General features: G+C 35.6%; 1 protein-coding gene across 2 annotated transcripts; it reads left to right on the top strand.

The window, feature by feature from the left end:
* The first annotated feature begins 1,258 nt into the window (after positions 1 to 1,258).
* LOC113775495 (protein cornichon homolog 1-like) lies at positions 1,259 to 4,811 on the top strand. 2 transcript variants are annotated; one of them, XM_027320401.1, is made up of 4 exons: positions 1,259 to 1,532; positions 2,508 to 2,689; positions 2,990 to 3,112; positions 4,452 to 4,811. In XM_027320401.1, the coding sequence occupies exons 1-4, from the start codon at positions 1,458 to 1,460 to the stop codon at positions 4,519 to 4,521; spliced, it is 450 nt and encodes a 149-aa protein (XP_027176202.1). In that variant the 5' UTR covers positions 1,259 to 1,457; the 3' UTR covers positions 4,522 to 4,811. The 2 variants fall into 2 exon arrangements, with proteins under 2 accessions (XP_027176202.1, XP_027176200.1); XM_027320399.1 differs by lacking the exon at positions 4,452 to 4,811 and adding an exon at positions 3,203 to 3,475.
* Positions 4,812 to 13,990: the final 9,179 nt, after the last annotated feature.

The raw sequence follows: 13,990 nt of genomic DNA, 5'->3' as shown, positions 1-13,990 counted from the left end.
AGAGAATAGAGTATCTTTTATTATCTCAAACAGTGGTGCATGAGAAAATTTTGAACTTAGGTTGGTTATTCTGAGGTCTTTTACTTGGTAAACATTCGTCCTATCTTTGGAGATCAAGATGACCCGAACTTCTGATGGTCATCCACAGGATTAGGATATGATGGCCTCTGCTTTTTCTGCTATAGTAGTGATAAAAATACCGGAGAAAAAAAATATAAAATCCTTCAAGGACAGCAAAATGGATGATATGAACAACTGGAAACTGCAGGCCACTGGAGAGTTACTTCAATTATGCTCTAGCATATTTATGAGTAACTTTCGAGAACAATTTCCCTTGAGATGAATGCTATTATCTGGCATTGTTGGCAGAACTGTGGGATGGACGAACATCTCTGAGGATAACAAGCTGAGTTTTCTTTTCTATAGAATAGGTGTTCAAGAAGTTAGGAACTGGTCCCATGCATCTTTTGCAAGCAACCATAATACAATGTCCATTTGAAACCAATTCTTGAAATAGCATATACTTTTTACTCAGCCACACCTCAAGCAACCAAATCAAAGTAAACAAGAAGATATCACTCAACTTCCCAGCTTCGCATCCAAAATACTACTGACTCCAGTATCATCAATAGGCAGCTCAACAATTCTGAAATCTTAACTTTAGTCACTATATCAAGATCACTCTATCAGGGTCTCATCGACTTAATCTCAATTGCAAAAGTTCCTACAGTTGATCATAAAATATATTGGATTAATCTTCCATACATTGACACTATACACACTATTACCATTTGTTGCATGACATCTGAATTTATGTTTGAAATATAAATTTTGCATATGAATCACGCATCGAATGACAAAAGTGTATACGCTATCACCATGTAAATACACTTATGTAAATTAAATGTATTAATATAATTATCTAAATAATGTAAAATAATTAGAAGATAAAAAATATGCAAAACTTTTTTTTGTCAATTTATGGGAGAGATAAACAGTGTGCTTGGATAGTAGATTATTTGGAAAAAAAATTACCGTAACACTTTTTTGATATAATATACGTGAGATAAAAAAAATTATTGAAAAATGTGAAAGTGGATAAAATTTTACAAATAATTGACAATCCAAACATAATATAATCAAAAATTAAGGATTAAGAAGTCACCTTTGCTACGTTAATGATTCTAATTTTACCTTTTCCTTTTAGGCACAGCCATTAGAAAAATGGAAATCACGCGGTAATCACCCAAACGGAAGAAATGAAAAAGGTAAGAATGGAAGCCTCCTAGTTCGATTCGTAACCTTTAAGGCTTAAACTGAGCTAGTGCCGAGTGATAACTCATAAACCCTTGCAAAGAATCCTCGAAAGCTTCCTTCATTTACTATCGAGGACTACTATATCAAACTTCTTCTATTTTTTTCAGCACAAGAGTGATTATCTAGTTTTAGAAGAATCGATGGATTTGGAACCCCTTCTCTGGATTATCTTTTTCCTCATGAATATGGGTCTCATCGCATTGAATCTCTACCAGGTACCTTTTTTTTTTCTTTTGTTTTCCTTAATTTTTAAGGAAACCCCTTTATGTACCTTATGCTCATTCGCACTGTTTTCATGTAATATTACTGGAGAAATTTTTGTGGTTTTGGGAGGAAGGGCAATGCCATTGTTGCTTTTTCTACTTTCTTCTGCTTAACGATAAAGAATTCTCAACACTAATAAAAGGGGAAAAAGAGATCGATTCTGGGAAATTCTGATGCTCAAAAGCCTTTTTTTTTTTTGAATTTTTGTTTTGTTTTGGTGTAGCATTACTTTCTGTTTGTTTGGTAAAGAGATCAAGGGGGAAAAAATGAAAAATAGAAGAATAAGAAGAAGAATATAAAAATGTAAGTTATAGAAGATTGTACTTTGTCCCTGGCCCGGTTTTTGTTGCTTTTCTTCTCCTCCAAACGAATTTGATTCGAGAGAAAAAGGGAGAAGTTTTTTGGTTTTTGATGTGATCAGGTGTCCTTTTCAGCGATAAGTTTAAGGGAAAGTTAAAAATCTTGTGATTACGACAAATGCATGCGGGGTTAAAGCAGTTATAGAGAATAAACTAAAAGAAAGGGGAAGGCTGGATTTCTGTTAGTGCCTATTTACCTCTTATATACTGTACGTTGTCAATTGTCATGTTTTTGCTGAGAGAATTAAGGGACAAGAAGCCTTAAGTTAGTTAAAAGAAAAGCCTGATAGGAGCTAGTGATGCTGCCTTTTGTTATTACTACAAATCGGTATCCAAATCAAAAGACGTGTCAGTGGAGGACACACTTGCAAATTACCTCTTCAAACACTCTGCTATGAAGGCAATTTTTCATTTTATCCGCATTTTGTTTGTCTATATCTCGTGCTTAACTGGTTGAACATTTCTCATGTGCTTGCCCGTTCTTGGACAGATTCCAGTTACATTCTTGTATATTCTTGCTATTAAGCATCTATGCCTGTATCTCAATATTGTAATGGGTTTCTGTAGATTGTGAGTTTATCAGATTTGGAGGCTGACTACTTAAACCCATATGAATCATCATCTCGCATCAACCATGTGGTGATTCCTGAGTATTTGCTGCATGGCGCATTCTCCATTCTATTTCTTCTGTCAGGGCACTGGTTCTTCTTCCTGGCTACTCTTCCAGCAGCTTACATCAATTTGAGGAAGTAAGGGTTTTAAACTATCAGGTTCTAGATTGGTTGATTGTCTGGCCCGTTTATGCATATGCTGGAGTTGTAACTTATAATCTGAACTGCACTCTCTGTAATTCTGCATTTATTCCATGCTATCCTGTTTTCTTTACGTGAACTGACTGTCTTTTTTTAACTTAGTCCCATGAAAGGTGTTCTCTGTTGAGCGAAATATGCTTTGTCATCATTTATTGTTTCATGAAGCCATTTAGATTTATGTGCAATGAACTCCAAATTTTTTCTTTGTTGTCATTTATGTTGTTTCTTGTGTTTCAGATTTATGAAGAGAGAACATCTTATTGATGTAACTGAAGTTTTCAGAGTCCTTAGTGTGGAGAAGAAGCTTCGGATTGTCAAGCTGGGATTCTATTTACTTCTCTTTGTACTCGTCATGACCAGGTTTGCCCCAAACTTTTTTTTTCATGGAAGCTGGGGATGCATGCATTTCTTGTTTTTAATTATGCTTAAAGACTTGGTGTTTGCTTGTAGAATATATGCTGCTGGGACATTTTCTGTTGTGATGTCCGTCTTCCATTCAGATAATGAAGAATTAGATATTCGCTCTTCCATTCTGGAATTTTGAGGAAAAAGTTGATATTATATTAGCTCAACATATTGTAATAATTCTTCTTAGAATGATTAGGGGACTGATGATTAACTGTTTGCGTGAAAATATTCTTTCAATGGATGTAAATATTAAATTTTGATGTAAACTGAGGACAAGTTACGCAAGTAGTTATTCTCATCTTGTATTCTTCTTTTTGGGACCTTTTTCATTTTCTATTTTCTTTTGCATAGTATGATTTTACTGGTATTACCCAGGAAACTTGAAGCGTATCTAGAGTAGACAGTGAGCTTTCTTATGTAACACTTTATGCAACATGTTTGCAAGCTAAATTTCAGAAGTATTATCATCTTGGGGATTAATTATAGCTTTGCCAGAGATACAATGGGTCTTAAAGTCTTTTATGATTTTCAAATCTGCCATACATATTCAAGAAGCTTAGTATATCCCCAAGCTAGGTTGACAAATGCTTTGGTTTAAATTTGGGTTGGAGAGTGGTGTAACTTCCGAAGGAATGGATTAAGAAAAGGTAAGCCAGAGGCTAAAGATGATGAAGGCAATTCTTAAGGTGAGAGAAGAGGAGAACCAAAGGAAAAAGAAATGCTAGTGAAGGACTTAGCACCGATAAGATGCATTGGATTATGAAGGAATTGTAATCTTTTCGGTGATGACCTAGAAATTACTGACCAAGTGAAGGAAAAAAAGAGAGAGATTCCTGAGAATGTCAATGGCCTTAAGAAGATACTAATTAGAGTAACAAGCAGAGTACGGAGAAGTTGGCTTCGTCTGTTGTTGGCACATTGGTATCATCAACTGGGTTTAAAGTGGTCTAAGTCGTCATAACTTTCAGCTTATTATCAGGCTTGTTGTTTTTGTCAAATTTAGGACTGAAGTAAAGATGGTGTGTGTGCAACATAGGTACAGCGGTAATTGCTAAACGTTATCTGTGATCTTTGTTAGCTGTTGGTGCTTTATAATCGTGCCACCACATTCTTCCGAAGTTCTGGTGTTCATTGATTGAGTTTTTTAAGGTTTTCTGGGCGTGATGGTGTTTTGCTTTTCTAAACTTGGACTGATGCCCTCTAATTGCTGTTGCTTGACATGTGCATGCTTCAACTGAAGTAGACCTCTACCTTTTTCTGTGAGGATTCTAATTACTAAACTAATTTGCAGGCTTGTATTTGTTACTATCAATTCTGCAGTGGATGAAAGTGAAGCTACTCACCTTTTTGGCTTGTTCTGAACTCTTCCAGCTTTAGTGATGTGATTTATCTCTCTTCCTACTGGGCAGAAACATCTGTGAACCTGGATTTGGAGTCTGACCAACCAAACACATAACTCTCAAATCCAAGTTACTAACATAATTTTCTAGATGGCTGTGGAGTTATTTACCCTCTCGTATTACTATTTGCATGATGATGCATAACACGAAGCATGTATGATTAAGAACCGCCTATAGGTATTAGAGCTACCGATGTGGATTGCAACTTCAGCATAATCATTTCTTTTACCCATCTTGACTTTGAGTGGGTACACTTGATCTTATTAAAGTGCGTAACACAATGGTGTTTGCCTTGCCCTCTTTGCCGAAACGAACCTTTGCCATGCATTACAGAAGTTCAAAAACCAGTTACATACAGGAGGTCAATCTTAATGTACAGAACCATCTAATAAATCAATTTTTCTTTTCGTACTTTTGAGGGAGAATTGATTCCAAAATTGGTCAAAGCCCAAATCAAATTGTGATTTTTGGACAACTTGTTTCTATAGGATAGCCATGAAATTGGTGCATTTGCCTCATCAGTCTGGTTTATTTGGTTTTGTTCTGATCTCACTCACTGTTTCTGCGGAGCTGAGAAACCATTACCATCTGGTTAACCCCTTATGCAGAAGCACAGCATGATAATTTTCAGTTTTCACTGATTTCCTGCAATACAACTGTCCTCGCAAAGTTGTAATCACGTAATTTCTTTCCAATGGAGCCTTATTCTCGCGACCCCCAAAAAAAAAAAAAAGAATTAGTGAGTCCTAGGGTTGTAAAAGAACCGAGTCCTTAATGAATAGTTCAGACTAGACGCATTAAGGGTTTAATTCGAGTTCGATTTTTGGTGAGGTTGAACTCAAATTTATTTATGCATGTTCAACTTATTTAGGCTCGATTTGATTCGATTAATTTCTTTATGTTTTTCAGAAATATGTATTTATTTATTATTTTGTTATATAAGGATTATGTATGTATTATTAATAAATTAATGATAAACATAAGAAAATAAAAAATTTTGAGCAAGTTTGAACTTGTTGAATGCTATATCGAATCGAAGTCGAACTCAAATTTTAAATTCGTATAGGATTCAAGTTCAAAATTTCTAATCGAGCCTAACAGTTCAAAACTTTGATTCGATTCGTTTACAATTCTATCGAGTTAGTATTTTAACTCTTAAAACTTAGGGTACATTTGATAAAATTAAAGTTTGAAAACTAAAATATAAAGTCTGAAACTAGAATTCATTAGGTTAATTACTAAATACTAAATTTGATACATTTGAATGTATATCACATTAAGTGATAAGTGAATAGTTTATCACTTATTGTTTGGAGCAAGTTTTGTTAGGAAATTTAGTGTCACTTAATTAATTTAAATGTTCTATTTTTTATTATTAAATACATTGGAATATGTTAAGATCTGAACACATTAAATTTAAATGCTAAACTAGATTATTAAACTAGGTCCTGGTGTCATTTTATCACAAAAAATTAATTATCCAACCTATATTTTGGAAACTTACCCAATAAATCTTCAAACTAATTAATATATTAGTTGAATCATTAACCATGGTCACCAAAACTCATTGTTTTGAAAACTGGACCGGACCGCCTAGTTTGATTGGTCGAATCGCAAACCGGTCATAGCTCCGATCCGATTCATATCTCGGGTTGATTGGATTTAAAAATCGGTAAGAACCGTTTGAACCGTTAAACCAGCGGTTTTTTTCGTTTTTATCTATTAAATTGAAATATATATATATATATATATATATAAAGAATAGATTTTCCTTAACCCTAAAGACTAATTATTAAATGCCACATCCACTCGCTTTCTTCTCATTTTTTGCCTTTTATCAAGTTTGCATCTCTATTTTCTATTTTCCTAACTGGAAAAATCGCCAATTTAGTCCTCAAACTATTTTACTAAAGCCAATTTGGTCCCACAACATTTTATCGCATGAATTAAGTTCCTTAACTAAAATTCTTGTGCCAATCGAGAACCTATACGGTGTCGCTACCCAAAACACATGTATCTGTACAGAAACCGACGGCGAGGCAGAGGCTTTTTTGGAAGTACACAATAGAATTTCTACGGGAAGCAAGACTGAATTTTTTATGGTGATTTAATTTGTTGTGGGTAAAAAATTTCCTTCCGAAAAAGAAATTCTTACAATGTTCGGATTCCACATACGAACTCGTTCCTTGGATTCTACAATTCCGGCGGGTTCGCCGAAACCAATAGTGGGAACTCCAAGATCCAGCAATGAAGGCTCTCCAAGAACTAAGGTGGGAGAGGTGGACACCAGCGCTCCATTTCAATCTGTCAAGGCCACGGTTAGCTTATTCGGGGATGCTGCAACCTCGCCTAGGTCCAACAACGACGACAACAACAAGAAGCAGCCCCTTCTATCTAGAAAGCCAAAAAATTCCTCTGCTGCTGATGAGGTATAATGTCCTAGTATTCTAAAGCAGCCCTTTTTTCTTTTTTTTTGAACATAGAATCTATCGTAGTATCGAACAGCCAGCCACCATCACTTTTACCTCCATGGAATAGTGATTTTTTTTTTTGGTTAGGTGGGGAGCAGAGAGTGCTCGAGAAAGAATCCGTTCTTCACTTGGCCCTCAAGCAACTGGAGGACTTCAGGGCACGACTCAAATGCACAGAAACCACAAAAGCTCAAGCTTTCCGGGAACTGGAGAAAGCCAATAGAACGCTACAGGAACTGACAAACAAGCTCGAAATCATTAGTGAATCCAAGCAAGCGGCTATCGAGGAAACAGAAGCTGCAAAGCAAAGAGCCAAGGAGCTCGAGGAACACAAATCCAGCAGACAACACCTTGGGCATCGATGCTTGGAAACAGGACGTCAACAACGAAAGAGAACTATACAAGGCCTCCGCTGTTGAGCTCATTTCTGCTAAACAAGAGCTTACAACCCTCCGACAGGATTTTGATCAAGTCCTCGAAGCAAAACTAGCTGCATTTCAAGAGGCTGCGGACGCCCAGCACCTCACCCAAGTTTACCGAGACAGGCTAACTTGAATTTCCAGTGAAATCATCACCTTACGCGATACACTGGGAGAGGTCAAGTTGGCCACTCTTCAGGCGCAAGAAGAAGGAAATGAGCATCGTGAAGAAAAGCAGGCTCGCTTCCAATCTCACCAAACAACCAAGGAACAAGTAGAGCTGAAAATCAAATCCTTAAAAGAAGAATTTGATGCTAGCGAAATTCTCGAGGAAAAGCTCGAAGAAACAACGGAGGCAATCAAGCTTTTGCAAGAACAGCTGCAAAATGTTAGAGAATCAGATATGTTCTCTCTGAAAATCGCCACAGCAGAGCTTGATGATGCTACAAGGAAACTGCGAGAAATTGTGCAGGAACAAAACTTACAGAGAAGCTCAGTAGATTTCCTTAAGGAGGAGCTTGATAATGTCAAGAGGGACCATTCTGAATTGAAGGACAAGGCATCGGAAGCAGAATTAACAGTTGAAACTTTGCAAAGTGAATTGGAGAGATATAAAGCACAGCTCGACGCAGCTCTTGCAGGAGATCCCCAAGGAGAGTACGATGATATGCGCTTAAAACTCCAGCAGTTGGTGTCGGAGGCTGAAAATGCTAGGCAGGGAGCAGAAGAGATCAGGAAGGACATCTCATTACTTAAGCAAGATGCTGAAACAGCACGTGAACCAATTCCATCGGAATGGAATGGAAAACTGCTGCCATTCCTCGCTGCGGAATATTCATCCTCGAGCTTTTCCTTGCTCTGTTGTGCTGCCCGTGAACCAATTTCTCCATTCCACTCTGTTTTCGTCATCTTATCTCCCTCCATTGATGGCAATTTGCATCGGTGGAAAACCCCTAATTTCTTCCGCTATTTGGATGCAAAATGGGTTCTGTCTTGGAAAACCCCTAATTTCTCAGGTTTCCTCCAATTTGGATGCAAAATGGGTTCTCTGTCTTGCTTCCTGTAGAAATTCTATTGTGTACTTTCAAAAAAGCCCCTGCCTCGCCGTCGGTTTCTGTACAGATACATGTGTTTTGGGTGGCGATACCGTATAGGTCCTCGATTGGCACAAGAATTTTAGTTAAGAGACTTAATTCATGCGATAAAATGTTGAGGGACCAAATTGGCTTTAGTAAAATAGTTTGAGGACTAAATTGGCGATTTTCCCTTCCTGACTTCCTCCAAACTTTTTTTTTTTTGTAAGTTGCAATTTCTAAATTCCAAAAACGTGAATTAAAAATTTAAACTCACAATGTCTAATTCCTATGGACGCGAATTTTGTATAATTTTAGAATATTGTGGTATTTTTGGGTTGGATTTAAGATTTTTTTTGATAGATACAATTGAAATTGAGATAAAATTTATTTGTTGCAACTTATAATTTAAAATTTTTGTTTATGAAAATCCAAGTTCTTTGAAAATATTAAACTTTTCATCATATAAAGTCTTAAATTAGTCCATTGCATATCTTATTTTGTACATATATATTTATATAAATTATTTTTAAAAAAAATTATTGAATCAGGATTGAACCAGTCCGACTGATTGACCCGAACACCTCGCTGGTTTCAAAACATTGCCTAAACTTTCTACTGAAACCAAAACAAACCAAACCATAGGCATTCAAAAAAATGGAAACAAGGTGCTGTAAATTGCAACAGGTTGATTTTAAAGGACCAGATCCCATATTGGGCCCTTAGGTGACCTCCAAACCCTCCAAAATTGGACCCAAAAATCGTACAGGTCCACATTAACAGTGAAGATTCTCATTACTTGGGCCCACTCTATCTGACAACTGTCAAAAATGGCACATCCAGCCTGACCCGACAGAGGATGGGCTAACCCCCTGAAACACATTGGTACGGTGCCTTTCTCTTGGAAAGTCAAATTTCAGTGTCAATTGATAACGAATCGGATTGGGCCTATTTGTCATCTCATAATGCTCAATGGACCCTACTAACACCCATTTGTTTGGGTTAAATTTGAAGAAGCCACAAACCATATAAAGGAATATTACTAAAGCAACACACAAAGAAATCAATAGCCCACATTGGTCTATATGATCTAGTAATATTGGTAGGCACCACCCAAGATGGTGATTCTGCACTATGAAAACCATTAAGATCATTATGTAACCAATTTGCCATTATAAAGTTTGAAACTCGAAAACCTTACAACTAGAGTCGCCTCTTAAGGTAATGGGCTTGATCTTTACACGCCATAGCTATCCATGGTTTTAATGGTTTAAAGTAAGTTTTACTACGACTCGGGTGGTTCCACGCCATGTCTATCCATGGTTTTAATGGTTTAAAGTAAGAGGACGACAAGATGGTACTTATAGGCTAAACATTTGTACTTAATTGTAGGCCACGTAAATAGGGGAATGGGGCCTGTGATTGGATTTTTTTAATCCCACTTGATGTGTTTGGTCCTTGGCCCTCTCTACATCATGTTGGGTCATTGTCAGGGCCTGGACTGGACTGGAGTTGTCTTCCTGTTTGCAATGTGGGTCATAGTTGCCCAATATCATTAATTTCTGTTGGGTGTTCTAAACGTTGGTATCGTACTAGATGGGTCATAGTGTATGGGCCCCAACCGTTGGAACAATATCCATGAGATATCTTCCGATGTAATTGTACAGCTGTTGTTCATCATTCATAATAGCGACTTTTAAAGGGTACAAAAAGCCATTTATATTTTGCAAATACATCTCCACGTATATATTTGCAAATACGTGGTCAAAATATACTACTTAAAAAATTATTGCGTCTTATTCACTAGAGCTGAAAAATGAAAAACAAATGAAGTTATTCAATGTTCGAATCTAACTTGGCTCTATTCGACTTCATTCGAACCACACGAACTCAGTTCGATAAAAATTTATTTGAATTCGAATTGATAAATGAACAAGTCAATCTTGAACACAATTTTAAGTTCGTTAAAAAAAATATGTAAGTTTGAACACTCGAATGTTTAATTTGATTAGATTCAGTTATATTCCTACTGCTTGCAGTACTATATTTGTGACATATAAATAAATAACCTCTTCATAAGGATTACAAGTCAAATATTTTACATGTATATGTGTTTAAATAAATGAACTTGCTAGCATTAATTAAGACCCCCAAAAAAAAGTACTATACATCAATCTCGTTGGTAATTCAATAGTTTGTGGCAGGCGTAGTGGTGACTCAGCAAGTCAGTAATTAGTTGAATTTTAATTAATACAAGTATTTAAGCTCATTGGATTCAAATAAAATAGGTTCAGTATGCAATCACATTGTAAATTGTGCTGATCATTTAAGCACAATAATATAGAATATGGAATCATCCGATTATTTAAGTTAATCAAGATAATAAGCACTCTCTTGAATTAGTTTGCACCATAAAAATATGTCATGTGAAATTCGCTACTAATTAATATAAAAAGAAATGCTTAATTTATTTTTCTTCAAATTATTTCCTCAAAGTCAAGAACATTTAGAGTTATTTTGTTTCTATTCCATTTTTTCAGAATATATTCACAAAATATAAATTTTCCATTTTTGCCATCAATTATTTTATTTTCACAGTCTAGTAACAAATATCTTTTGCAATTAGTATCCTTAACATGCATAGCCAAGTACATGGTGCGATCTGGTCCATTTTAATCTTACCATGTTAATGAGTACCATATCGACTAGATCATTTTTCATTAGTGAAAGCTTTCAATTCCCTTTTAATTTTCTTTACTTTATCCATTAAAACATCCAAACATGATAATAGATTCTCCTTTCTCTCACTTTGCCTCCAAACTCCTCTTCCATACTAGGCGTACATATAAGTGTGAAATGTCATTTTTAATATAGTAGTAATTGTAATGAATTGTTGCGATTTTAGTTTCATTTGGTTTTGTATGGGAATGCCAAAGGGGAGAAGAAAAAGAGTAGCAAGAAGGAAAAAAAAAAAAAGGATCCTTTAGAACTATCATTTCGCTTCTCGAACGTTTAATTACTTTGTTCAAGGAGCAATTGACGACCAAAATCCTGATGTAAGCCCAAGAAATGACTGAATACCCTAGTATTATTGCTCAAGGACATGAACAAGATACAATTATTAAGAACCTAGCATATGAAGCTTTTACATACATACACATATATATATATTTGTGTGTATATATATGCACATATACATATGTATGTATATTTATTTATTTTGATATGGAAAAATTTTATAAATAGCTAGTTTTTACAATTAACGAGCTCGACACATTGCATGTATAGCCTATAATGAACTATGAAAAATCCTATACTGAGCAACAATACAACTTAAGCAATAGAAATAAATTAATAGATGGTTCACCTCCTTGATTTTAGAGATTCTATGTTTGTGTCTATCATTTAGAGTTAAAAGATGACTCACTTTTTTTATTTTAAGGATTCTATATTTGTGTTTATCATTTAAGAATGTTGTGATTTTAAATTGCATATATTTTGCAGCTAAACTCATGAAATATGTACTTCACATTGAGTTCGCCTATAAAAAGCGACTCTAAATCACAAATTATTCATTAGTTTATTTCTATCTCTTATGTCGTATCTCGCTTAATATATGATTTTTCTTTCACATTAGGAATCTAAATCCCCTTCCCAATTCATATTTTAAGAGGAGGATTACCCCAACCAATTACTACAAGTTTTTAGAAACATATCTCCTGATCAATAACACTTATCAATTTAAGAAGCAGTTGTGCAATAAGTGCATCAGGGAGACGTGTAATAGAAGAACCCAAGTCATTTGATCCTTAACAATTGATACTCAAAATGGGGTAACTACTCCAAGATATTGATTTTGTGCACTTTGGACTGCGGAAAAAATTTAAGATATCAGCAAAGAATTCTGCTGAAACCTGAAGACACACTCTTCAGGTTTCAGGCAGAAGTAACCACTGGGCCAATGGCTCAGTGGCCACTAGGGAGGGGCTTAAGTTCCTCCTTGAGCTGTAGGTGAAGTTGAAAAAAATCTAAGGGTTATGTCAGAACACTCCCTTGGTCTAGTTAGGTCTGTATGCCCACTAGCCCCCCATCACAACTTCCTTAGACTTCCCCTCCCCCTAGATTATGATAGAGTAGGTTATACAAATGTATCGTTGCTGACAAAAAAAAAAAAAAAAAAGATTTCAGGCAGAAGCCCTGATGTAAGGGTGAAGAGAAAAGAATCCTCTTATTGATGCCCCTGGTGAAGGAAGATCAGAATGGGTAATGGCTGTTGCCTGTTGGCCATACATATCGATGGAGGAAATTAAGAGGTCATTTTAAAGCATGCAATGCAATGAATAGTTGCACAGTAGAAAATACCATGTACGTCGACAATAGGGGCCATGCTCATGTGAAGGGCACAATCAAATGGGACCACTACTATGGCCAGCTCCCAAAACAAATTAAAAAAAAAACGAAAAACATATTTTCTGGTAGTATCTTTTATATTCATATCTTATTATGGGACAGAAAATGTGGGTTTCTGGTCCAACTACTTAAAACTTACGACCATAATTGAAAATTTAACTTAATCAAAAAATCCTTCATGATTAAAAAAATAAATAAATATGAAAAGAAATCCGCATTGTTAAATGCAGAATTTGTCATAACTTGGAAATCTTTTGAAAAATCTGCTGCTTTATATACCGATAAATGGGTTTTGTAATTTGGATAAAAGATTATTCAGAAACCCTTTTTTTTAAAATTAATATGTAATACTTTTTTCTGATGTGATATATGAAAGATGAAAATACAGTCATAAAGATGACACTTTTTCTGATGTGATATATAAAAGGTAACTAACAACACATTTATATGTAATAGCAAAACCTTTGCAAAAACAATATATCGTATGTGCAAATCATTCTTGTTTATCTGTCCACTTAACTACAATTATCTGGTACATAAGCTGATCAAATTTATGATTAACAATATATAACATTTATTTTTTCACATCATTTAGTAGGTTCTCTTTTTTTTTTTTTTTTTTTTTTTGTCGACACTGGGGTGTCCGGGTCAAGACCCGAAGGCGGCCCGACTAATCCCCAGCGGCCTGAGAGGAGAGGCCCCATCCCCCCAAGCACGGTAACCCTGCACGACTCGAACCCCTGGCAAGCGCTCCTAAGGAAGCGTGCGCTGCCAGATGAGCTGCCCAGGATTTAGTAGGATCTCAAGAATATGAAGTTTTGCTTGATAAATTCTTTTTACCATAACCATCATTGTGCGGGACAGCATGACTTGCGTTTAACTTGCTAGTGTTTGATGTCAACTTGGAAGTCCTATTCCAGAATTTGTACTTTCTTTTGTTTGGCCACTTTGCTAAATGAATATATACCTCAAGAAAAAAAAAAAGAAGAAATGTATACCACAAGAAGTGGGCTAAAAGATTTTATTCTGAAATTTTTGTCACAATTCGGAGAAAAAA

Source organism: Coffea eugenioides, chromosome 6 (assembly GCF_003713205.1).
Source record: "Coffea eugenioides isolate CCC68of chromosome 6, Ceug_1.0, whole genome shotgun sequence".
In the NCBI taxonomy this organism is placed as follows: domain Eukaryota; kingdom Viridiplantae; phylum Streptophyta; class Magnoliopsida; order Gentianales; family Rubiaceae; genus Coffea; species Coffea eugenioides.
Note: the sequence above shows the minus strand (reverse complement) of the source record. Positions and strands in the feature narration are given on the sequence as shown.